We start from the raw sequence: 22,927 nt of genomic DNA on the forward strand, positions 1-22,927 counted from the left end.
TGGCTGATCCGATAGCACCAGTTTTATACCATTGCCAAAAGTTAAAATTATGCCCAATAAGTCTTGGTTTTAAGATTAATAATTAATTAGAAGATACATTGTAAATTTCACTTGAAATTGTAAAATGTGAAAAAAAACACACTTCATTCCATGTAGTTTTGAGGCCAGTCTTACTGGCAGGAAAGCATTTCTTAGAAAAATATTTAGATATTCCTATTCTGAATGCAAAAGCACCTTGTTGCACCAACCATTCAGGTAGTTACTGGGGCTACATAAGTTTCTTGCATAGAAATAATTAATCTTTAGTTGGAAATGTCGATATGATCGCCTTGTCTGGTGCAGGCAGCAATAACAAATTCCAGACAGTTTAGTACAGCACACATCAATTTATGTAGCATATTCATTTGAAATGGCATGAGTTTATTTACACTATACAAGGTTGAGATACATACTTTTTGCCTTCAGTAGGGGAGAGCATTTGTTGTTGTCAGAATATAAGCCAATCGACTTTGATAAGCAAATGATCTCTAGTACAGATGAGACCAGCTTTTTGTTTTTGGAAACAAAAATCAGCTAGTATAGTATGTTTTTGGTTGAGTGAGAAAAATGAGGTGATAGCAACATGATAGGCCTTATATGCAAAGGTAGTAGGATTCAATATTGTCACTGTGTACCGGACACCAAAGTCGGGAAGGTTATAACATGGTAATATAATTTAAAGTTGTTCAGAACAGGAATGATGCAAGTTGGAAAATTGCAAATGTGACACCCCTATTCAAATAAGGAGGCAGATAAAAAGCAGGAAACTATAGACCAGTTCGCCTCACATCTGTGGTTGGGAAAATGTTGGAGTCCATCATTAAAGAAGCAGTGACAGGACATTTGGAAAAGCAAAATTTGATCAGGCAAAGTCAGCATGGATTTATGAAGGGGAAGTCATGTTTGACAAATTTGCTGGAATTCTTTGAGGATGTAACAAACAGGGTGGATAAAGGGGAACCAGTGGATGTGGTGTATTTGGACTTCCAAAAAGCATTTGACAAGGTGCCACATAAAAAGTTATTGCACAATATAAAAGTTCACAGGGTTGGGGGTAATATATTAGCATGGATAGAAGATTGGCTAACAAACAGAAAACAGAGAGTTGGGATAAATGGTTAATTCTCTGGTTGGCAATCAGTAACGAGTGGGGTGCCCCAGGGATCAGTGCTGGGACCCCAACTATTTACAATCTATATTAATGACTTGGAAGAGGGGACTGAGTGTAACGTAGCCAAGTTTGCTGACGATACAAAGATGGGAGGAAGGGCAATGTGTGAGGAGGACATAAAGAGGTTGCAGGAAGACATAGACAGGCTAAGTGAGTGGGCAAGAATTTGGCAGATGGAGTATAATGTTGGAAAGTGTGAGGTCATACACTTTGGCAGAAAAATAATCAAAGAGCAAGTTATTATTTAAATGGCGAAAGATTGCAAAGTGCTGAAGTACAGTGGGACCTGGGGGTACTTGTGCATGAAACACAGGGGGATGATATGCAGGTACAGCAAGTGATCAGGAAGGCCAATGGAATCTTGGCCTTTATTGCAAAGGGGATGGAGTATAAAAGCTGGGAAGGCTTGTTACAGTTGTACAGGGTATTGGTGAGGCCTCACCTGGAATACTGCCTGCAGTTTTGGTTTCCATATTTACGAAAGGATATACTTGCTGTGGAGGCAGTTCAGAGAAGGTTCACTAGGTTGATCCTGGGGACGAGGGGATTGACTTATGAGGAAAGGTTGAGTAAGCTGGGCGTCTGCTCATTGGAATTTAGAAGAATGAGAGGCGATCTTATAGAAACATATAAGATTATGAGGGGGCTTGACAAGGTGGATGCAGAGAGGATGTTTCCACTGGTGGGGGAGACTAGAACTAGAGGGCATGATCTTAGAATAAGGGGCCGCCCATTTAGAACTGAGATGAGGAGAAATTTCTTCTCTCAGAGGATTGTGAATCTGTGGAATTCCCTGCCTCAGAGAACTATGGAAGCTGGGACATTAAATAAACTTAAGACAGAAATAGACAGTTTCTTAAACGATAAGGGGATAAGGGGTTATGGGGAGCAGGCAGGGAAGTGGAACTGAGTCCATGATCAGATCAGCCATGTCCTTATTGAATGGTGGAGCAGGCTCGACGGGCATTATGGCCTACTCCTGCTCCTGCTCCTATTTCTTATGTTCTTATGTTATTTGAAGAGTTTCTTTGTATCCAAACAACTTCCCAGTTATTACAAACATTTCCGTTTTTTACTGTGGATCAACCATTATATTTTTCTGCTGTAATCATAAATAATTAAACTGAAAACTTCTAATTTACAGCTTTCACAAATATATTCATTAGTAAATGTTACACAAGGATTCAAGATACATGTTTTAGCTTTCCTAAGTGTTAATAATCACAACTAATTCATCTTGAAACTTCCAAATTACATACTTGTAAACATACTGGCCCGATAATGTTCAGGATTTGTTCAGGACACTTTTTAGCTTGTTTGTGCATTATCACATTACACACACACACAAGCATATACATATGTTATATATCCCTTCCATGTTGAATTTTGTTCCAATCATGTCTCATTGGGGAAACTACTCAAAGGATTAATGCAACAAGATTGTGCAAGGGAGATAAATTAACATACATTCAATTGAAGGGACACTAATTGCTGACGTTCCTTGGGTTAATGACTATCTGCTGATATTAATTTAGGTCTTTCACACTGCTGACATCAATAATTCCTCCAATTCAGTTTCCCTGACATTATTAGCATTCATTGTTGAAATACAATTAGTCAAGACAAAACAGAGCCAGAAATCTTTTTTAAAAAATGACTGTTCTAAACTGAACAGGAGTGTTGCACTCTTCTTGCATCTATTCTGTTCCCATATTTGGCTATGTATTGGATCACTACTTATTTTTCAGGCTTAAAAACAGCACTTTGGAATTCTGGCATATACTTTCGACCACATTATATCCATAATAGAAATGTGTGTATTAGGCTGTGTGTGTGTGTGTGTGTGTGTGCGCACACGCGCGTTTAGGGAAGGAGAGAAAGTATGGGGCCGATTTTTGTCAGTCCTCCGCCCGCCCAGATGCCACCCAAAGTGGTGCCAAGGTACCGGACGGTACTTTGGGCGGGATATTCATGGCCGAGGTCCCTCGAAGGTCGGCGGGTTGCAAATGAATGACGTACACTACCAATCTGGGCGGCAGTGAGTGGGAGGTCTCAGTCTCGGTGGCACAGGCGCTTGCTGCCCAAGTGCCGTCGAGGATGGAGTTGTGCCTTTGGAGGAACGAAGACCTAAAAAAAAATCACCAATAAAAAATACAAAAATTATCCGACGACCTTCAGGGGACCCCATGCAGGTAAGTTGCTGTTAACATTTTTTTTTAACAAGTTCACTTACCTTTTTTTCAGGTTCTTCAGACTTACCGTCGGGGACAGATCAGCCTGCAGCTAACGGTCCACCCCCGCTCTGCCGCCGAGTCCCGCCCGCAGGAATCTGGGAGCTCAGTGGGCAGGAGGTCAGTTGCACCACTCGGTCGCCTGCTGACATCAGCGGACGGTGCCCGGCGGCTCTCCGCTCCCACCCGCTCCAGGCCACCTCGAAAGTGGCAGTGGCCGCAGCTTCAGGAGGAATGCCTGCGGGTGTGGACAGCAGTTAGCGGCAGAGGGCACTGGGCTGATGAATTTCGGTTCCTATGTATATCAGGGAAGGATTGTATGTGTTTGGAAGGAAAATAATTTATGAATTTCAGGGAAATATGTATATTTGGGAAAATGTGAATTTTGGGGAAGTGTGTGTGTTTGGGGAAATGTGAGTTACTGGAAGTGTGTGTGTTTGAGGAAGTGTGCATGTGTTTGGTGGGCAGAGGGGTATACCTGAAAATCGGGAACATTATTTAAGAACTGTGTCATTTGCATATTCACCAGTTGTTGAGCAAACACAATATTCCTACATGCTATTTATTCAGTTAAATAATTCTGGGACTAAGAAACAATTGTTGATTTGCCATCTCGCACTTCAAGGTGTGGGAGCTTTTTAAAAGTGGATATTAAGACAACTTTGACAGACGTGTCTTTATTTTAAAGGAATTGGAAGCACTACATAAGAGATGGAAGTTAAATCTGAATCGACCGCATGTGGATGAACCATGGAAAGTTATGATGCATTGTTCATATGTATTTCGCAAATTTGAGATGCAAGGATACAATTCAAAATCCACTATTGTTCGTACAAAATGCTGCTGAGACTTCACTGGACTTTCTGTACATTTTCTAGTTTTGCTGTGGTGGGAGTAAAATTACACATACTATCATAGTGCCAAAAATAAGACCTATCTTGTGTGTTGTGAAGAATCTTCCTCTAAAAAAGACATGTTAATAGTGGGAATCTGTTTAATTTATGAAAACAAATGTATTTGATGAAGTGGAAAGAGCCTAAGCTGTCTACCTTAGGCTAAATAACCTGCTAAACCTATCTGCTATCACGAGAGGCAACTTATATCTTATACTTTCATTCGTTTTGATTCTGGCTATATTTCTGCAAATAATATACGACAGGGGTATCTGGGATGGAAGCAGGACTTAAATTTAGTTCATTAGAATAGAATCTTAAACATGATGAGTTCATAGAGACAACATTGTCTACTAAAATGCAGGGGTAAGATAGATCTTGATTTAATAATGCAGAAGGGCAAAAGAGTTGAAATGTAACAAATCCTTGTTTGATGTTCAATGTTCTTAGCATTGCTATTTTCTGTGTCACTAATAATCGAGTGATACATGTCATTTTATTTTTTAAGATAAGAGTTGATCATAACCCTTTGTAAAAGGAAATTGGTGAAGAAACTTGCTGTTTTAAGTAAGATAGTACTGTGACATACTTTTTATGGAAATTGATGGTCTCTATGCACTTTCTTCACTTTCAGATGAATCAACAGACTCCTCATCTGATCTTTCATTTTCATCGCTGTCTTCATTATTGCTATCCTCGCTGTCATCTTCATCACTACTGTCACTTTCAGTACTATCTTCATCATTTTGATGAGTTGATGCAGCTTCATCTAAAAGTAAGTTGTTAATTCAGGTATAATTAGTCAAATGTATATTTATTGCAAACTTAGTTTTTTGAATGCATTGATAATGCAGGGAAAAAGAGAAAAATATGCAGCATCACAACACACCCACAAGCATGCATAGAAAGAACAGGAATAAGAGGCTATTCAGCAATGTAATCTACAATCTATTACTTGGAGGAAATATGGAAAACTACAAACAAGATGAAAGAATATTAAGCTCAGAAGGTAAGGAACAAGGTGAAGAAGTTGAACAAACAATTGAAAAGTATTTGCATGGAGTTTATACACCAATCTATAAAATGAAAAAGTATAAAGCAGATTCACTAGGATGCTATGAAGGATGAAGAATTAGTTATGAAGACAGATTGGCAAATTTAAAGCCTTTTTCACTGGAGTGGTTAAAGGGTCACGTGATAGAGGTCTTCAAGATTGTGAAGTTATAAGGTAAATAGTGGTACATTGTTTCTATTTATCAGTATGTTGATACATTTTTAAGATAATCAGAAAAATTAACAGGCGAGGTTAGAAAAATTCATTTTACGGGGGATGGTTAGAATGTAGAATTCTCGACCACAAACAGTTTTTGAGACTGAGTTCATAAATTATTTTATCAGGGAATTAAAGGGTCTGGGGAATGATTAGAACCATGCAATGTAAGATACCAGCCACAGACTTGATGAGACAAATGCCCTGTTTCTGTACTGTGATTCTTTGAACAAACACTTCAGCCCTGATTTTTAAAGGAAGGGGTGGGGAAAGGAACAGTGTGCGCAAGCCCCAAAGCGGGCAGCGCATCCTGAGAGTTCAGGGACGTGGAGGACCTGCTGATCTTAACGGCAGGGCCTCATTTAAATATAGGTTCGAGGAGTCCGGTGGGCAGGAGGAGGCCACTGCCGGAGAGCTGCTGGTACAGTCCCCGGCAGTCAGTGGGAGCAGGGGTCTGGAGGCAAACAGGGAGTTGTGGGTGGGGGAGGGTTCCGCAGCAACCAGGGGAGACCCAAGGACTCCTTGCGGAACTTGGGGGGAGCACTCCTTCTCCTCCTGGATGACAGGAGTTCTGATAGGTATTAAAAAAAATTACCTTGGCCAGTCTCATATGAGGAGAGACTGGATCGACTGGGTCTGTATTCACTAGAGTTTAGAAGGACGAGAGGGGATCTCATAGAAACATATAAAATTCTGACAGGACTGGACAGGTTAGATGCAGGAAGAATGTTCTCGATGTTGGGGAAGTCCAGAATCAGGGGACACAGTCTAAGGATAAGGGGCAAGCCATTTAGGACCGAGATGAGGAGAAACTTCTTCACTCAGAGGGCCCAAGTTTCAGCCTCAGTTGCTCCTGATTTTTTGGAGCAACTGGTGCAGAACGGAGTATCTTAGAAATTCAAATTCTCGGCATTTAGTTTGCTCCAGTTCTAGTCAGTTAGAACAGTTTCACTTTGGAACAGAATTTTTTTTTCAAAAGGGGACGCGACCGGCCACCTATGCCTGTTTTCAAAGTTTCGGCAGTGAAAACTTACTCCAAACTAACTTAGAATGGAGTAAGTGAAGATTTTTGTACGCTCGAAAAAACTTTAGAAAATCAGGTGTAGGTTACAAATCAGGCGTAGGAAATGGGGGCGGGGGGGGGTTGAAAGGGAAGTTTACAAATAAAGAGCCATCATCAATAATAAATGATAAAAACATCAATAAATCAACCAATAAATCAATCAAAAAAAATTAACAAGAAATAATTTTTTTTTAAATCAATAAATAAGACATTTTCTACTTACCGACTGCGGCACCGGGAGCCCTCCAACAGCGTGCTGGGATGCCCCCCCCAGTGTGTCTCTGTCAGTGTCTCTATCTCTCTGTCTGTCTGTCTGTGTGTGTCTCTCACTCTCTGTCTGTCAGTGTCTGTGTTTCTGACAGCGAGGGGAGGGGGAGGAGGGGGCTAGAGGGAGAGAGGGGGAGGGAGGGAAGCGGGAGGGATGGGAGAGAAGGGGGAGGGGGGGAGAGAAGTGGGGGAAAGAGAAGGGGGGAGAAGAGAAGGGGGGGAGGAGAAGAGAAGGGGGGGAGGAGGAGAAGGGGAAGGGGGGAGGAGGAGGAGGAGAAGGGGAAGGGGGAGGAGAAGGGGGAAGGGGGGGAGAGGAGAAGGGGAAAGGGGGGAAGAGGAGAAAGGTAAAGGGGGGGAGAGGAGAAGGGGAAAGAGAAGGGGGGGGAGAAGAGAAGGGAAGGAGAAGGGGAAAGGGAAGGGGGGGAGAAGGGAAGGAGAAGGGGGGGAAAGGAGAAGGGGGGGAAAGGAGAGGGGGGGAAAGGAGAAGGGGGGGAAAGGAGAAGGGGGGTGAAGGAGAAGGGGGGGAGAAAGGAGAAGAGGGGAAGGAAAACAGGGGGGGGGAAGGAGAAGGGGGAGAGAGGTTGAACAGGCTGGGCCCAAGACTTCGGGCAGGGCCCAAGACTTCGGACAGGGCCCGTCCCTAGCACCAGATTTACAGGTAGGTGGCATTGGGTCGGGTCGGGAGCGCGGTCGGGTCGGGGGAGCGCGGGTCGGGGTCGGGAGCGCGGGTCGGTTCGGTTCGGGTCGGGGTGGGGGGGGGAGAGAGGGAGGGAGAGGGAGGTCAGGTCGGGTGGGGTTGGGGGGGGAGCGCGGGTCGGGTCCAGTCCGGGGGGTCGGGTCGGGTCCGGTCCGGGAGTGGGGGGGGGGAGCGGGGGTTGGTGTCGGTGTCAGGTCCGGTCTGGGGGCGGGGGGGGGAAGCGGGAGTCGAGTCGGGTTGGGAGGAAGCAGGAGCTGGGCGTGGGAGGCAGCCTTATGCACGCAGCCCCAGTGAGACCATTCAGCCAGGGCTAGGGGCTACGTGCTTTGGGCTCCTCCCACACAGTTTTGGGCGCCTGGAGTTACTGCACATGCGCGCCCACTGTAGCGTGCACGTGCAGAGGTCCCGGCACTGTTTTCAGCGCAGGGACCTAGCTCCGCCCCCTACAGCTCGTGCTGCGCTGCGCCGAGCTGCAAACGACCTGCAGGGAGCCGGAGAATATGTAAGTTTTTTTTAGGCGCACTTTGTGGCACGAAAAATGGGCGTCCAGGTCGGGGCTGTGCCGTTCTAGGCGCGGCCCGAAACTTGGGCCCAGAGAGTTGTTAACCTGTGGAATTCTCTACCGCAAAGAGTTGTTGATGTCAGTTCATTGGATATATTCAAGGGATCAAGGGATATGGAGAGAAAGCAGGAAAGGGGTACTGAGGTGAATGATCAGCCATGATCTTATTGAATGGTGGTGCAGGCTCGAAGGGCTGAATGGCCTACTCCTGCACCTATTTTCTATGTTTCTGTTTCTATCCATTCGGCATTGTGGCTCTGCTACTGGACTCCAGACAGTGCAGGTCCCCCTGTGACTTATAGGTAAGATTACGTTATGACTTAACTACAGTGGGGAAACTCCAAGAATCTATAATTCTACATCAAATTAGTGAGTATTTAGAAATTCATGGGATAATCAATTCCTTCTTTGAAGAAGTGACTGATAAAGGATATAAAACTGGTGTTACAGATCGGAAATGAAAATCGGGCGGTTTCTATGTGTGGCCGATCCACAATGCCAATTTTACATCAGAGCAGCGTTGAAAATCTATCTCATGATGTATATGGATTTCCAGAAGGTCTGTGCTAAGATGTCTCTCATTGTTGTGTATGCAATAACTGTTAGACTGAGTACTGTTTAACTCCAAGAGGTATGACTTGGCTCTGCTTTATTAAGGCCCAAAGTGACTAATATACAAAATGGTTAGTCTTTTATACTTGGGCTGCACAGACATGCGTGCAGCCCAATGGCCTCCAACAGTGACGCCATCTCGTGGCTAGTGATCCCAAAAGTACATACATGACACACATGAAGCTTGCTACAAATTGTATAATAGGAAATGTAGCAGCAAAGATAGAACAGAGGTTGATGGACTGGAAACAAAAGATTAGCGTGAATAATTGTTGCTTGGATTTGAGAAAGGTTGGAAGTAATGTACCCCAGATGCCAGTGCTGAGTCTATTTTGTTCTCAATGTATTGTGATAAAGTGAGGGGTGGTTGAGGCAAACTGTAAAAGACCAGGTTAATGGAAAGGTCAGACAAGTGGTAGATTAAATTTAATGCAGAGAAGTGTGAAGTAAAATACCTGCAGTAGGACAGCTCAAAAAATACAAGATAAATAAATTCAGATAGTTAGTTGATATCCCTCTGCGATGCCGAGTCAGAAGATATGTTGTTTGATAAGGACAAGAGGATTAGATGTCACAATGAAGATTTGTCATTATAGATCAATGTAGAAATTATAAGAAATTGTAACCAATGGAAAAATAGTATAAAATAATATCTTAGACGGTTTTCATGTAATTGTGGAGTTTTTGAAAAGATGGAAATTAAACTAAAAACAAATAAATAAATGTGAAATAGAAATTGTACAGCTAAATGTACTTGTGTTTATATACATATATCTTTACAACAGAAAGTTTTTCTATAATGTGTATAAAGTTTTGAATATAATTTCAATGAAACATTTTATGTATAACTGAGAATGAAAGTATTAATAAAATTTTACATTTGTGTGTCCGTTTTTCTGTTGTTTTGAATGCAAGTGTAAAGCTGGACATGTGATTATTGCCGGGTTAGGTTGGGGAGTAACAGGTGATGGGAAGTTATGACACATCATGGGAGGCAAGATGAGGAAACAGTTGGGCTTTGGGGAAATTGATAATAGCAAATTAGATTGTGTTGGTAAGTGGGTGGAAAAAGTTGAGAGATAGGTAAATATTTAAAAGTTTCCGAAGGAAGTTAAGGAGATTCCAAAATTTGCTAATGGTGAGTGCAGAACACAGAAAATTTTAGTAGGATGAGATCTGAGCAGAGGTAGGGCTATTATGATGAAAAGAATGGTGAGTGAAAACTTAATGAGGAGAGGTAAAAAATCAGGGGGCTGAATATCCGCAGGGGTAGAAGTGACAGGACAGATCAGTTTGAGACCCCATGTAGTCAGGGGATGGTCTCTTTGATTAAATGCCTCAATCGCTAGGGGTACCTGTCTACTCCCAAAGGCTGAAAATTATGGTGAACCTTGTAAGTTCTGGGATGTGGTACTTAGTACCCTCAGAAAGAAATTTGAAGTACCTTCAGGAGCTCCCTTTACATCATTTTTAAAAATGCAAATTTATTAATCAGGGATTCAGGCCATGGTTCCGACCTGGACCCTCATAGGAGCCATGTACACCATTTGGCATCCGAGTACTCCAGATCTCACCACCAATGACACACCGAGTCCCAATGAGGCCAGAGATGTGGCCTCCAGCCCTGCCCCTCCTATACCTCTGGCATTGTAGAGGCAGTTGGATCCTGGCCTAGTCTCCCCTGCAGATTTTTCACTTCAATGTATAATTTTAAGAATTGGGGTGTTCATCTTGGGAAGTTTCACTGTGTGTGAAGTTTAAAAAAAAGTTGGAAGTACAACTAAAAACAGAAGAGTAGTAATTAATAAATACTGAGAGTAGGATTAAAAATAAATACTAGGAGTGGGAGTACATAATGTCAGACTCAGATTGCATCTTCTACATTAAAGGCACTATATAAATACAAGTTATTGTTGAGACTTACAAAGAAATAGAAATACTGAGAGTGCGATTTAATAGGAAACAGAAGAGATATGGCTAAAAACCAGAAACTTTTATAATGCTGCTAAAAAACAAAAACACTGAGCACGACAGTAAAAAAAAGTTGTTGAGACTTAGATAAAAAGCAAGCGTTAAAAGAAAATAGTTGACCTATACTTGAAAAAAGTAACACTAAAAAACTACAAATAGTGGGAGAAGGACTGCACAGAACACAAATACCAGGAGACAGACAAGAAAAACAACCAGGAGGAGTAGAACTTAAAAAAAATAGGGTATTGTGGTTTGGTAGGTGTAGACTTTCATCAATCTGACAAAATGAAGGTCATAGCTGAAGTACATAAACTACATATTAAAATCATGTCGAAGAACTAAGCCATATATGGCAAAAGGAATGTACTTTCTGCCAGAGGTATGCTTTAGCAAACGAGCCAAAGGTGGGCAGCGGAAACGTTACAAAGACACCCTCAAAGCCTCCCTGATAAAGTGCGACATCACCACTGACACCTGGGAGTCTCTGGCCAAAGACCGCCCTAAGTGGAGAAAGTGTATCCGGGAGGGCGTTGAGCACCTCGAGTCTCAACGCCGAGAGCGCGAAGAGATCAAGCTCAGGCAGCAGAAGGAGCGTGCGGCAAACCAGTCCCACCCAAACCTTCCCTCGATGACTGTCTGTCCCACCTGTGACAGAGTCTGTGGCTCTCGTATTGGACTGTTCAGCCACCAAAGAACTCACTTCAGGAGTGGAAGCAAGTCTTCCTCGACTCCGAGGGACTGCCTATGATGATGACGATGATGCTTTAGCTACTACTCACACACAGCTGAAAGTTGGTCCAGCATTACATAATTTTATATAATTTCTATATATATAACATTACGTGCTCTCAATAATACTAATGTGACAGAAAAAGGTCTCAGATTCATATTTTGCATCTTATGAAAATAGAACAGAAGGGATTGACTGTGCTACCTGTTGCGTATGCATGTAAACCTCACCAATATGTAAGACTTGCCACTAGGGGGCACACCTGTGGGAGACCTAAGGGTCACCTGTGCACCCTGGGGCAAGCAGGTATAAAAGGTGATTCACCATGCTGCTTCTCCACTCTGGAGTCTGAATAAAGAGACTAAGGTCACAAAAGTTTGAGCTTGCAATACAGTCCTGTACATTCTGAACACAACAAATTGGTGACGCGTAACGGATCACAAACTTTCACACGGTCATGGCTGCCATTGGTATTCTTGAGAGATTCATTGAGGGCGATGATTGGAAAGCCTTCGTTGAGCACCTCGACCAGTACTTCGTGGCCAACGAACTGGACAAGGCTGAGACGGCGATCAAGTGCAGGGCGATTCTCCTCACCGTATGTGGGTCTTCGATACATGGCGTCCTCAAAAATCTGCTGGCACCGGTCAAACCAACGGACAAGTCTTACACCGAGCTGTGTACGCTGGTTAGGGAACACCTCAAGCCGAAGGAGAGCATCCTGATGGCCAGGTATCGCTTCTATACGCACCATCGCTCAGAGGGCCAGAACGTGGCAAGTTTTGTTGCCAACCTAAGATGCCTTGCGGAACAGTGCGAATTTGCAGGATCCTTGGGGGAAATGTTGCGGGACATTTTCGTGCTTGGAATTGGCCACGAGGTCATTCTTCGCAAATTGCTGTCTGCCGAATCCCTAGATCTGAGCAAGGCCATCACGATAGCCCAAGCCTTCATATCCACGAGCGATAACACGAAACAGATATCTTCACAGAATCGAAGCTCACCGGCAAGTACTGTGCATAAGATAATGTTTTCAGTAGGCAGAACTGTACAGGGCAGGGCCCACACGACTGCAGAGGCCAGACCTAGAGTGACTCAGAGTCCGCTGTGGTGCGTGAATGCGTATTCATTAGCACCATGTTGGCGCTGCGGGGGCAGTCATAGCACTCATCAATGTTGATTCAAGGCCTATGTGTGCAAGGACTGTGGAACAACGGGGCACCTCCAGCGAATGTGCAAATGACCTGTGACTCACCACGTGGCAGAGTCAGGCGAGGACAACCGATCCAGCGAGGATCACGCTGAACGAGCAGGAGAGGCAACTTAACCTGTGAATGAAGAGGAAGTATATGGGATACACACCTTGACCACCAAAAGCCCTCCGATAATGTTAAAAGTTGAACTCAACGGCACTCCAGTCTCCATGGAATTAGTTACGGAGGCGAGTCAATCAGTTATGAGCTAGAAGGCATTCTAGAGGCCGTGGGGTGACAAGCTGATCCCGATTCAGGCAAAGCTGCACTCCTACACCAAGGAACTGATACCAGTTATTGGTAGTGTGGACATAAGAATATTCCATGAGGGAGCGGTGCACGATTTACCACTGTGGATTGTTTCAGGTGATGGGCCAACGCTGCTTGGTAGAAGGTGGATGGGGAAGATTCGATGAAACTGGGAAGACCTCTGTGTACCTTCTCCGGTGAACGATGTCTCCCCTGCTCAAAGGCTGAGCAAACCCTCACCTTCAGCTGAACCAGGCATCGAAGTGCAGATCCATTTGCAGATCCCCGAGGCACAGGCCGCTCATCACGACCATGAGGAGGTGAAGATCAACTGAGCAGCGGTACAGGCGTGGTACCCACGACCTCTTCGCGACGATGGAAGAGACTCCAGGTTGACCATGCAGAGCGGGACGTCGGCCGAAACGATCTGAATGCGTCTTCCCAACGCCAGAGGCTAAATCCCTGGGGAGGAAGATCACGGACACGGACGAGAGTGTGTCCAAACTACGGGACGAAAGTGCATCCAGACCATGGGACGAAGGTGCATCCAGACCACGGGACGAAAATGCATCCAGACCACGGGACGAGAGTGCGTCCAGACCACGGGATGTTGCCACAATGGAACAGAGGTATGTGTTGCCCAGCAAGGAAGACGACTGGGTTTGGGGCAAGGGTGAAGGGGTGGCCGCTGAGAAGGCCAAGAACCCACTACGTTCCAATAAGTTGTTTGCACTATGTAACCCATGTGAGCGCGCTTTTGCAGCCAATGATGTACCATCATATGGGGTCGGGGGCACCTTACAACAAGCCAAAGTAGCGGGCAAACACCAACCGGTTGTATATGTATCTGACAAAGTACTTGTAACAAGTGATGTGTTACCGCACGGGATCGGGCGTGTTGTGCAGCAAGCCAAAGTAGCGGGTGAGCCCCAACCGGTTGTACATGTAATCAATAAGTTAATCAAGGCAGCATCTTGAGTTCATGGGACAAAAGAGACGTACCAAAGAGGGTCCCAATATTTGCTCGAGTCAGACAAGCTGCCCATCCCACAGTTTTGGCGCCATTATCGATGCATTGTTTCGAGAATGTCTAACGCTGTCTGTGCACTGTAACATGATCCGTCACGGGCCAGGCACTGAGAATAGCGCTAATGCTCTCAGTTGGCTACCGTTTCCCTCCACCAGGGTGGAAATGGCGCAGCCTGCAGACCCACTCGTGGTCGTGGAAGTGCTAGAAAGCGATGGGTCAACCGTAACGGCCCCCCAGTTTCGGACCTGGACCAGCCAGGATCCCACGTTACCGCCTGCCAACGGTGAACCGCGAGATGGGATGTTGCAGCTTATCCATTGCAAAGACAAAAGGCCCATCCCAATGTTGCAAAGAAAGGCAGGGTGGCTACACGCAGTCGGTGGTCCGGGCCCCCCATACCATGGCCCAGGATCCACGGGGACCACGAAGCCTCCCGCCACTACTGAAAGTCTCAAGGCCATATCGGCCATCTTGGACTTGCCAGACTTTAGGGTCAGCGACAATAGTCCGGAGCAGGCAGCCCAAATCGCAAAGCCAAGCACCACACGTCATGGTAGATTCCCTACAGACCCGGCTATCCCGGGTGCTACGCAGTCACCAGGCAGAATCACTCAGAATCGAGCCTTCTGTGTTATCAGCAGAGAATGTACCATGATCACACGGCTCCTCCACACAACATCAGAATAAGTGATGCAGACCATGTTCAGGGCCCCAGATGGGCCGCTAGCACTGTATTAGCCAAAGGGGGGAATGGAGTGTGTGCGATGAAAATGGAGCGTTTGATTGTGGAACCATGTACTGGGCAAACGCAGAAAGCATTTGGACCAGACCAAACTGCAAACTACAGATAACCAGGAACCACTATGAAAGGACCTGCAACCCACTAACACAATCGATCTTGCCGTCAACCATGACGATGAACCCACCACGTCAGGACTTCAACCCAGGTGTTCGATCCAGGGACGCAGGGCGTCAGATCGCCTCAACTTGCAAATAATGTGTACATAAGACTTTGGGGGGGGGTGGGGGGGAGTGATATTGTGTATGTATGTAAACCTCACCAATATGTAAGACTTGCCACTAGGGGGCACACCTGTGGGAAACCTAAGGGATACCTGTACACCCTGGGGCAAGCAGGTATAAAAGGTGATTCACCATGCTGCAAAATTAAGGCACATGGTATTGGGGGTAATGTATTGACATGGATAGAGAACTGGTTGGCAGACAGGGTGCAAAGAGTGGGAATAAACGGATCCTTTTCAGAATGGCAGGCAGTGACTAGTGGGGTGCTGCAGGGTTCAGTGCTGAGACCCCAGCTATTTACAACATACGTTAATGATTTAGATGAGGGAATTGAAGGTAATATCTCCAAGTTTTCAGATGACACTAAGTTGGGTGGCAGTGCGAGCTGCGAGGAGGATGCTAAGAGGCTGCAGGGGGACTTGGACAGGTTAGGTGAATGGGCAAATACATGGCAGATGCAGTATAATGTGGATAAATGTCAGGTTATCCACTTTGGTGGCAAAAACAGGAAGGCAGATTATTATCTGAATGGTAACAGATTAGTAAAAGGGGAGGTGCAAAGAGACCTGGGTGTCATGGTACATCAGTCATTGAAGGTAGGCATGCAGGTACAGCAGGCAGTAAAGAAAGCAAATGGCATGCTGTCCTTCATAGTGAGGGAATTTGAGTATAGGAGCAGGGAGGTCTTACTGCAGTTGTACAGGGCCTTGGTGAGACCACACCTTGAGTATTGTGTGCAGTTTTGGTCTCCTAATCTGAGGAAGGACGTTCTTGCTATTGAGGGAGTGCAGACTGAAAGCCGGGACTGACATATGAGGAAAGAGTGGATCGGCTAGGCTTATACTCACTGGAATTTAGAAGAATGAGAGGGGATCTCATAGAAACTTATAAAATTCTGACGGGACTGGACAGGTTAGATGCAGGAAGAATGTTCCCAATATTGGGGAAGTCCAGAACCAGAAGTCACAGTCTAAAGATAAGGGGTAAGCCATATAGGACCGAGATGAGTAGAAACTTTTTCACCCAGAGAGTTGTGAACCTGTGGAATTCTCTGCCACAGAAAGTTGTTGAGTTCAATTCGTTGGACATATTCAAAAGGGAGTTAGATGTGGCCCTTACAGCTGAAGGGATCAGGGGGTATGGAGAGAAGGCAGGAGTGGGGTACTGAAGTTGCGTGATCAGCCATGATCATATTGAATGGCGGTACAGGCTCGAAAGACTGAGTGTCCTGCTTCTGCAGCTATTTTCTATGTTTCCACTCTGGAGTCTGAATAAAGAGACTAAGGTCACAACAGTTTGAGCTTGCAACAGAGTCCTATGGATTTATTCTGAACACAACACTACCCATTGATACAGTTAGGTAATGGTGTAAAATTACATGAAAATTTGCTGGAGAAAGACTGTTGGAAATATTTCAATAAATCACTGGATGAAATTGGGAAAGGGACCTAGTCTTAATAAGAATCACAAAGTGAAGCCAAGATTATTTCACAGAAACCCTTGCCTTGACCAGCCTTTCCCTTGTACCTTTTCCATGGCCGACGACGCACGACGACGACACAGTCTTTACCTAACATGCATGAGTCCCAACAACTTCAGACATTTTCTGATGCTACTGACTGAGCACCATCTGGTCGCTGCACCAATTCAGGAGGTGATTTTCTGCTATTTGCCAGGGCTCTACGCCCTTCTGGATTGAGGAACGGATCATTTATATTGTTCCAGAGAATGTTCCAGGAGTGTAAAAAAAGTGGGTTGCATGTCAATACTTTTATGTTGTAGTAGGCTTTCCCAGAATTTCAGGGATGATAGACTGTATCTACCTGAAGATATGGATGCCATCAGTAAACCCATTAGTGGATAACACATATAATTACTTCCACTGCTTCAAAATTGGTGGGTTTGCAATGCCTAAAAAATGAACCTGCCAGATTTCCAGAATCAACGCATAACTTACTCATCCTGATTTACATAAGAACATAAGAAATAGGAGCAGGAGTGGGCCATACAGCTCCTCGAACCTGCTCCGCCATTCAATACGATCATGGCTGATCCGATCATGGACTCAGTTCCACTTCCCTGCCTGCTCCCCAAAACCCGTTATCCGTTAAGAAACTGTCTATCTCTGTCTTAAATTTATTCAATGTCCCAGCTTCCACAGCTCTCTGAGGCAGCGAATTCTACAGATTTACAACCCTCTGAGAATAAATTTTTCCTCACCTCAGTTTTAAATGGGCGGCCCCTTATTCTAAAATTATGCCCCCTAGTTCTAGTCTCCCCTATCAGTGGAAACATCCTCTCTGCAGCCCCCTCGTCAAGCCCCCTCATAATATTATACGTTTCAATATCACCTCTCATTCTTCTGAATTCCAATGAGTAGAGGCCCAACCTACTCAACCTTTCCTCATAAGTCAACCCCTCATCTCTGGAATCAACCTAGTGAACCTTCTCTGAACTGCCTCCAAAGCAAGTATATCCTTTCGTAAATATGGAAACCAAAACTGCACGCAGTATTCCAGGTGTGGCCTCACTAATTCCCTGTATAACTGTTCCCTGCTTTTATACTCCATCCCCTTTGCAATAAAGGCCAAGAATCCACTGGCCTTCCTGATCAATTAAAGTACCTGCATACTATCCTTTTGTGTTTCATGCACAAGTACCCCCAGGTCCCACTGTGCTGCAGCACTTTGTAATTTTTCTCCATTGAAATAATAACTTGCTCTTTGATTTTTCTGCCAAAGTGCATGACCTCACACTTTCCAACATTTAGTTGTGTTTTACCTAGTTGTGTTTTACAACTGAATATAAAGCTGTCCTCTTAATAATATTGGGTTGGAATTTGTCATTTCCCACCCACCCGGGGCCGGGTTTGAGATCAATCCCTGGGGATGGAGTGAGAATCCAGGGGGGTGGGGCGTGGTGCTGGTGGGTGAGCTCCCCTCTGCCCACAAGGATTGCTCCCTGATGCTGTGCTCTCCTTGCTGCAGCTACTGGAAATCCCGAGCCCCAGGATCCCCGGATGCCTGCAGTTAAACCTGCAGAACTGTTTAAAGCAGAAGTTTTAGTCCTCATTATAATATTTAAAATGCCAACTCGCCTCCTGGCAGCACCCCCATCCCGCCTGAGTAAAAGGTGAAAGTTGGCGGGTTGGAGTCGGATTTTAGATTTGTAAAACTTTAAGGGGTAGAAATGTACCTCCATCCGAAACGGGATGCACCTTCCGTTTTTTGTAGTTTTTCTCTGCCGCATGGGTTGCGGCAGAGGTGCCGTCGATATTCGGCACTTGGACGTTTTTTTTCCTCGGGACAGATGTAGTCGCGGCGGAGGGCTGAAGTACCCTTGCAGTGGCTCGGTCGCCCGATCACTCTTCATGGCCGCGCTAATGACATCAGCGCGACGCGAACGGCCGTGTCGCGCTGACACATCACAACATCTCTCCCCTTCAGTTAAAGGGGAGAGTCGCTGTGAACTCTGCATATTTTTCAGTTAGGTTCACTGGGCCCCCAGGGAGGGTTTTGGCCGGGCCAGCACCCAAGAGAGGGTGCCAGGCTGCCTATTGGTGGCCTGGCCAAACCCGGGGGCATAAATGTCGGGCCAACCTGGCAGTCAGCCGACAAAAAAAATAAAATGGTGTCGCTGGCAGCACCACCTCCCTTTTAAGGGTGGCTGTGCCGTCGACCAACAAGGAGTGCACTGACACAAAAAGCCGTTGGGGGCACAAGCCGGCGGTGGCGCTGTCGGGGGGCAATTCCGTAAGAGAGATTTTTCCTGCGGGGCAATTTCAGGATGGTGTTGCCGCCGGTCGGTAAGGGGGCCACGATGAAAGGCAATTTGTAAAATGGTGGGGTTTCCGCAGTGAGTCAGTGGCCATTCCGTGCCACTCCGTGGCAAGAGAGCTTTTCAAGAGGGGCAATTTTGGCCCCTAACTCTCCCTCCCGCCTCCAATCCACTCATTTTTTCACGTGAAAATGCTCCCCATTATTTCCAATTGAAACAATGGGTGATGTTTCTAAACAACCCCAAAATGTTAGCTAACTATTAATATAACCAGCTACATGAAACTACAAACTGTTTAGTGAAGCAAACCTTTGGTCTTCTGCATCTAAAGATTTATGTACCTGGAACCGTGATAGGTTCCAAAGTGCCGCAGGACCAGTTTAAAAGTAAGTTTTACTGTTATGTCTTGGGTAAAGGGTCATACTAGATACTGCAAGCTCAAAGTAAGTGTGACCGTAGTCCTTTATTACAGATCTCAGAGTGCCTCTCCAGCCTGTGAGGTCTCCTTATATACAGGTACTCCCAAGGGATAGTGGGATCTCTTGGGACTGCAGGGGATAAGCCTTCTGGTGGTTAGACATGGTAATTACAGGGTTACATACATAACAACACTCCTCCCCCCCAAAGTCAATAGTGTAACTATTTACAATATGAGTCGATCTGGAGCCTTCCTTTCCCTGGTTGATCGTCTCGATGCAAATGCTGGTGTTGGTGAGTCGTTTGTTGGGCCTTCGCTGGGCTGCTGCACAGCTGGCCTTGCTGGACTGCTGGGGGTGGTGAGTCTTGCTGGGCTGCTGCGGGTGATGGGTTCTGCTTCGTGGTCAACACACATGTGTGTGTGTTGGGGGGTCGAAAAAGGTAGAGTCTATTGTGGGTTGTTCTGGATAGTCCGTGAATCTGAGTTTGGTTTGGTCCAAGTGTTTTCTGCAGGTGAGTCCATTTGCAAGTTTGACCACAAACACCCTACTCCCCTCTTTGGCCAAAACAGTGCCAGCAATCCACTTGGGACCTTGTCCATAGTTCAACACAAATACAGGATCATTTACTTCAATTTCGTGTGACACATTTGCACGATCATGATATGTATTCTGTTGAAACCACCTGCTCTCTGACTGTTCATGTAGATCAGGGTGGACAAACAAGAGCCTTGTCTTAAGTGCCCTTTTCATGAGCAGTTCAGCGGGAGGAACCCCGGTGAGCGAGTGGGGTCTTATGCAGTAACTAAGCAGGACTCGAGATAAGCGAGTCTGCAGTGCGCCGTCAGTTACCCTTTTCAAGCTCTGCTTGATTGTTTGAACTGCTCGTTCTGCCTGACCGTTGGACGCTGGCTTAAACGGGGCAGACGTGACACGTTTGACCCCAGTGTGGGTCATGAATTCCTTGAATTCGGCACTGGTAAAGCACGGCTCATTGTCACCTACAAGGACGTCAGGCAGGCCGTGCGTGGCAAACATGGCCCGTAGGCTTTCAATGGTGGCAGCGGATGTGCTTGCCGACATTATCACACATACAATCCACTTGGAGTACACATCTACAACCATTAAAAATATTTTTCCCAAGAATGGGCCTGCATAGTCGACATGAATCCTAGACCACGGTTTGGAGGGCCAGGACCATAAACTTAAGTGGCGCCTCCCTGGGTGCATTACTTAACTGGGAACATGTATTACATTTGTGCACACAGGACTCCAAGTCTACATCGATACCGGGCCACCACACGTTGGATCTGGCTATCGCTTTCATCATTACAATGCCTGGGTGGGCACTGTGGAGATCACTGATGAAAGTGTCCCTGCCCTTTTTTGGCACAACTACCTGATTACCCCATAGGAGGCAGTCTGCTTGTATACACATTTCATCTTTGCGCCGCTGGTCTTCTTGCATCTCTAACGGGACACAAGACTAACTCCCATGGAGCACACAGTTTTTTTATTAAGGACAGTAAGGGATCCTGGCTCGTCCAGGTTCTAATCTGTCGGGCGGTAACAGGTGATTGCTCACTCTCGAATGCTTCCATTACCATGACTAAGTCTGCGGGCTGTGCCATCTCCACCTCGGTGGTGGGCAATGGCAGCCTACTGAGAGCATCGGCACAGTTTTCTGTGCCTGGCCTGTGGCGGATGGCGTAGTTGTATACGGACAATGTGAGCGCTCATCTCTGGATGGGGGCCGATGCATTCTTATTTATCCCCTTATTTTCAGAAAAGAGGGATATAAGTGGCTTATGGTCGGTTTCCAATTCAAATTTGAGCCTGAACAGATATTGATGCATTTCCTTTACCCCGTAAACACACGCTAACGCTTCTTTTTCGATCATACTGTCTGCCCTCTCGGTCTTAGACAGACTTCTGGATGCATAAGCAACCGGTTGCAATTTCCCAAATTCATTAGCTTGTTGCAATACACACCCGACCCCGTACGACGACGCATCACATGCTAGTACCAAACATTTATATGGATCGTACAACACAAGCAATTTGTTTGACATAACAGCTTCCTAGCTTTTTCAAGGCATTTTCTTGACTTTTACCCCATACCCATTCATCTTCTTTACGCAGTAAAGAGTGCAGGGGTTCTAACAACGTGCTAAGACCCGGTAAGAAGTTACCAAAATAGTTTAGGAGTCCTAGAAACGACAGCAGCTTCGTCACGTTTTGTGGTCTTGGTGCATTTTTGATTGCCTCCGTCTTCGATTCAGTGGCCTGATGTCGTCCTCCATGATTCTTTTCCCCGGGAACGCCACTTCAGGCGCCAGAAAAATGCACTTCGAGCATTTTAGCCTGAGCCCCACACGATTAAGCCGACTAAGAACCTCCTCCAGGTTCTGCAGGTGCTCAACGGTGTCCCGACCTATAACCAAGATGTCGTCCTGGAAGACCACGGGACCGACTTCAGCAAGCTTTCAATATTCCTCTGGAATATTGGCGCTGCCCATCGAATCCCAAACGGGCATCTGTTGTAAACGAAAAGACCTTTGTGCGCGTTGATGCAAGTGAGGCCTTTCGAAGATTCCTCCAGCTCCTGCGTCATGTAGACGAGGTCAAGTCCAGCTTTGTGAACGTTTTCCCTCCCGCCAGTGTCACACATAGGTCATCTGCCTTTGGTAGCAGGTATTGATCCTGCAGTGAGAAACAATTGATAGTTACTTTGTAATCACCACAGATTCTGACGGTGCTGTCTCCCTTGAGGATTGGAACAATTGGACTGGCCCACTCATTGAATTTGATCGGCGAAATGATGCCCTTTCATTGCAGCCTGCCCAGCTCGATCTCCACCTTCTCTCTCATCATGTAAGGTACAGCTCTCGCCTTGTGATGGATGGGTTGCATCCCTGGAATCAAATGGATCTGCACTTTTGCTCCTTGGAACTTCCCGATGCCTAGTTCGAACAGTGAGGGGAACTTGGTTTAGGACCTGGGCACATGAGGTGTCGTCGACAGATGAAAGTGCTCGGACGTCGTCCCAGTTTCAGTGTATCTTTCCCAGTCAGCTCCTGCCGAACAGCGTGGGGCTATCGCCCGGTACCACCCAGAGTGGTAAATCGTGCACCGCTCTATCGTAGGAAACCTTTACGGTAGCACTGCCAATTACGGGAATCAGTTCCTTTGTGTACGTTCTAAGTTTGGACTGGCCTTGAAGCCTTGTTGCACCACAACTTATCGAAAGTCTTTTTACTCATTATGGACTGGCTTGTGCCCGTGTCCAGCTCCATGGACACTGGGGAGTCCATTTAATTCAATCTTCAGCATTATCGGGGACACTTTGTGGTAAATGTGTGCACCCCATATACCTCTGCCTCCTCAGTCTGAGGCTCTGGTTCGTCATGATCCACCGTGGATCTATCCTCCTCTGCAACATGGTGGTTTGCAGGATTAGCAGGGTTTGCAGCTCACCTGCACATACGTTGGAGGTGTCCCATTGTTCCACAGCCCTTGCAAACGTATCTTTTGAAGCAGCATGAATGGAATCGATGATCACCCCCGCAGCGCCAACAAGGTGTTAATTGCCTTGCATTCACCACCCTTGATGGCGGACTTTGAGTCATCTGCGGACGTGCAGCTACAGGCGTGTAAGTCCTGCCATGTACAT

The 22,927-nt window shown here is 45.9% G+C and overlaps 1 protein-coding gene across 6 annotated transcripts in view; it reads right to left on the reverse strand.

Moving 5' to 3' along the window:
• Positions 1-382: 382 nt before the first annotated feature.
• The window catches only part of erich2 (glutamate-rich 2), a 326,385-nt gene continuing 303,840 nt past the window's right edge, over positions 383-22,927 (reverse strand). For 4 of the 6 annotated variants that reach the window (XM_070875668.1, XM_070875670.1, XM_070875674.1 and 1 more), the window contains one exon: positions 383-5,103. In XM_070875668.1, coding sequence (XP_070731769.1) covers positions 4,946-5,103 — 158 coding nt within the window. In that variant the 3' untranslated portion in view covers positions 383-4,945. The remainder of the gene's footprint in view (positions 5,104-22,927) is intronic. The other 2 variants (XM_070875669.1, XM_070875671.1) reach the window with 2 other exon arrangements.

Source organism: Pristiophorus japonicus, chromosome 3 (assembly GCF_044704955.1).
Source record: "Pristiophorus japonicus isolate sPriJap1 chromosome 3, sPriJap1.hap1, whole genome shotgun sequence".
Taxonomy (NCBI): domain Eukaryota; kingdom Metazoa; phylum Chordata; class Chondrichthyes; family Pristiophoridae; genus Pristiophorus; species Pristiophorus japonicus.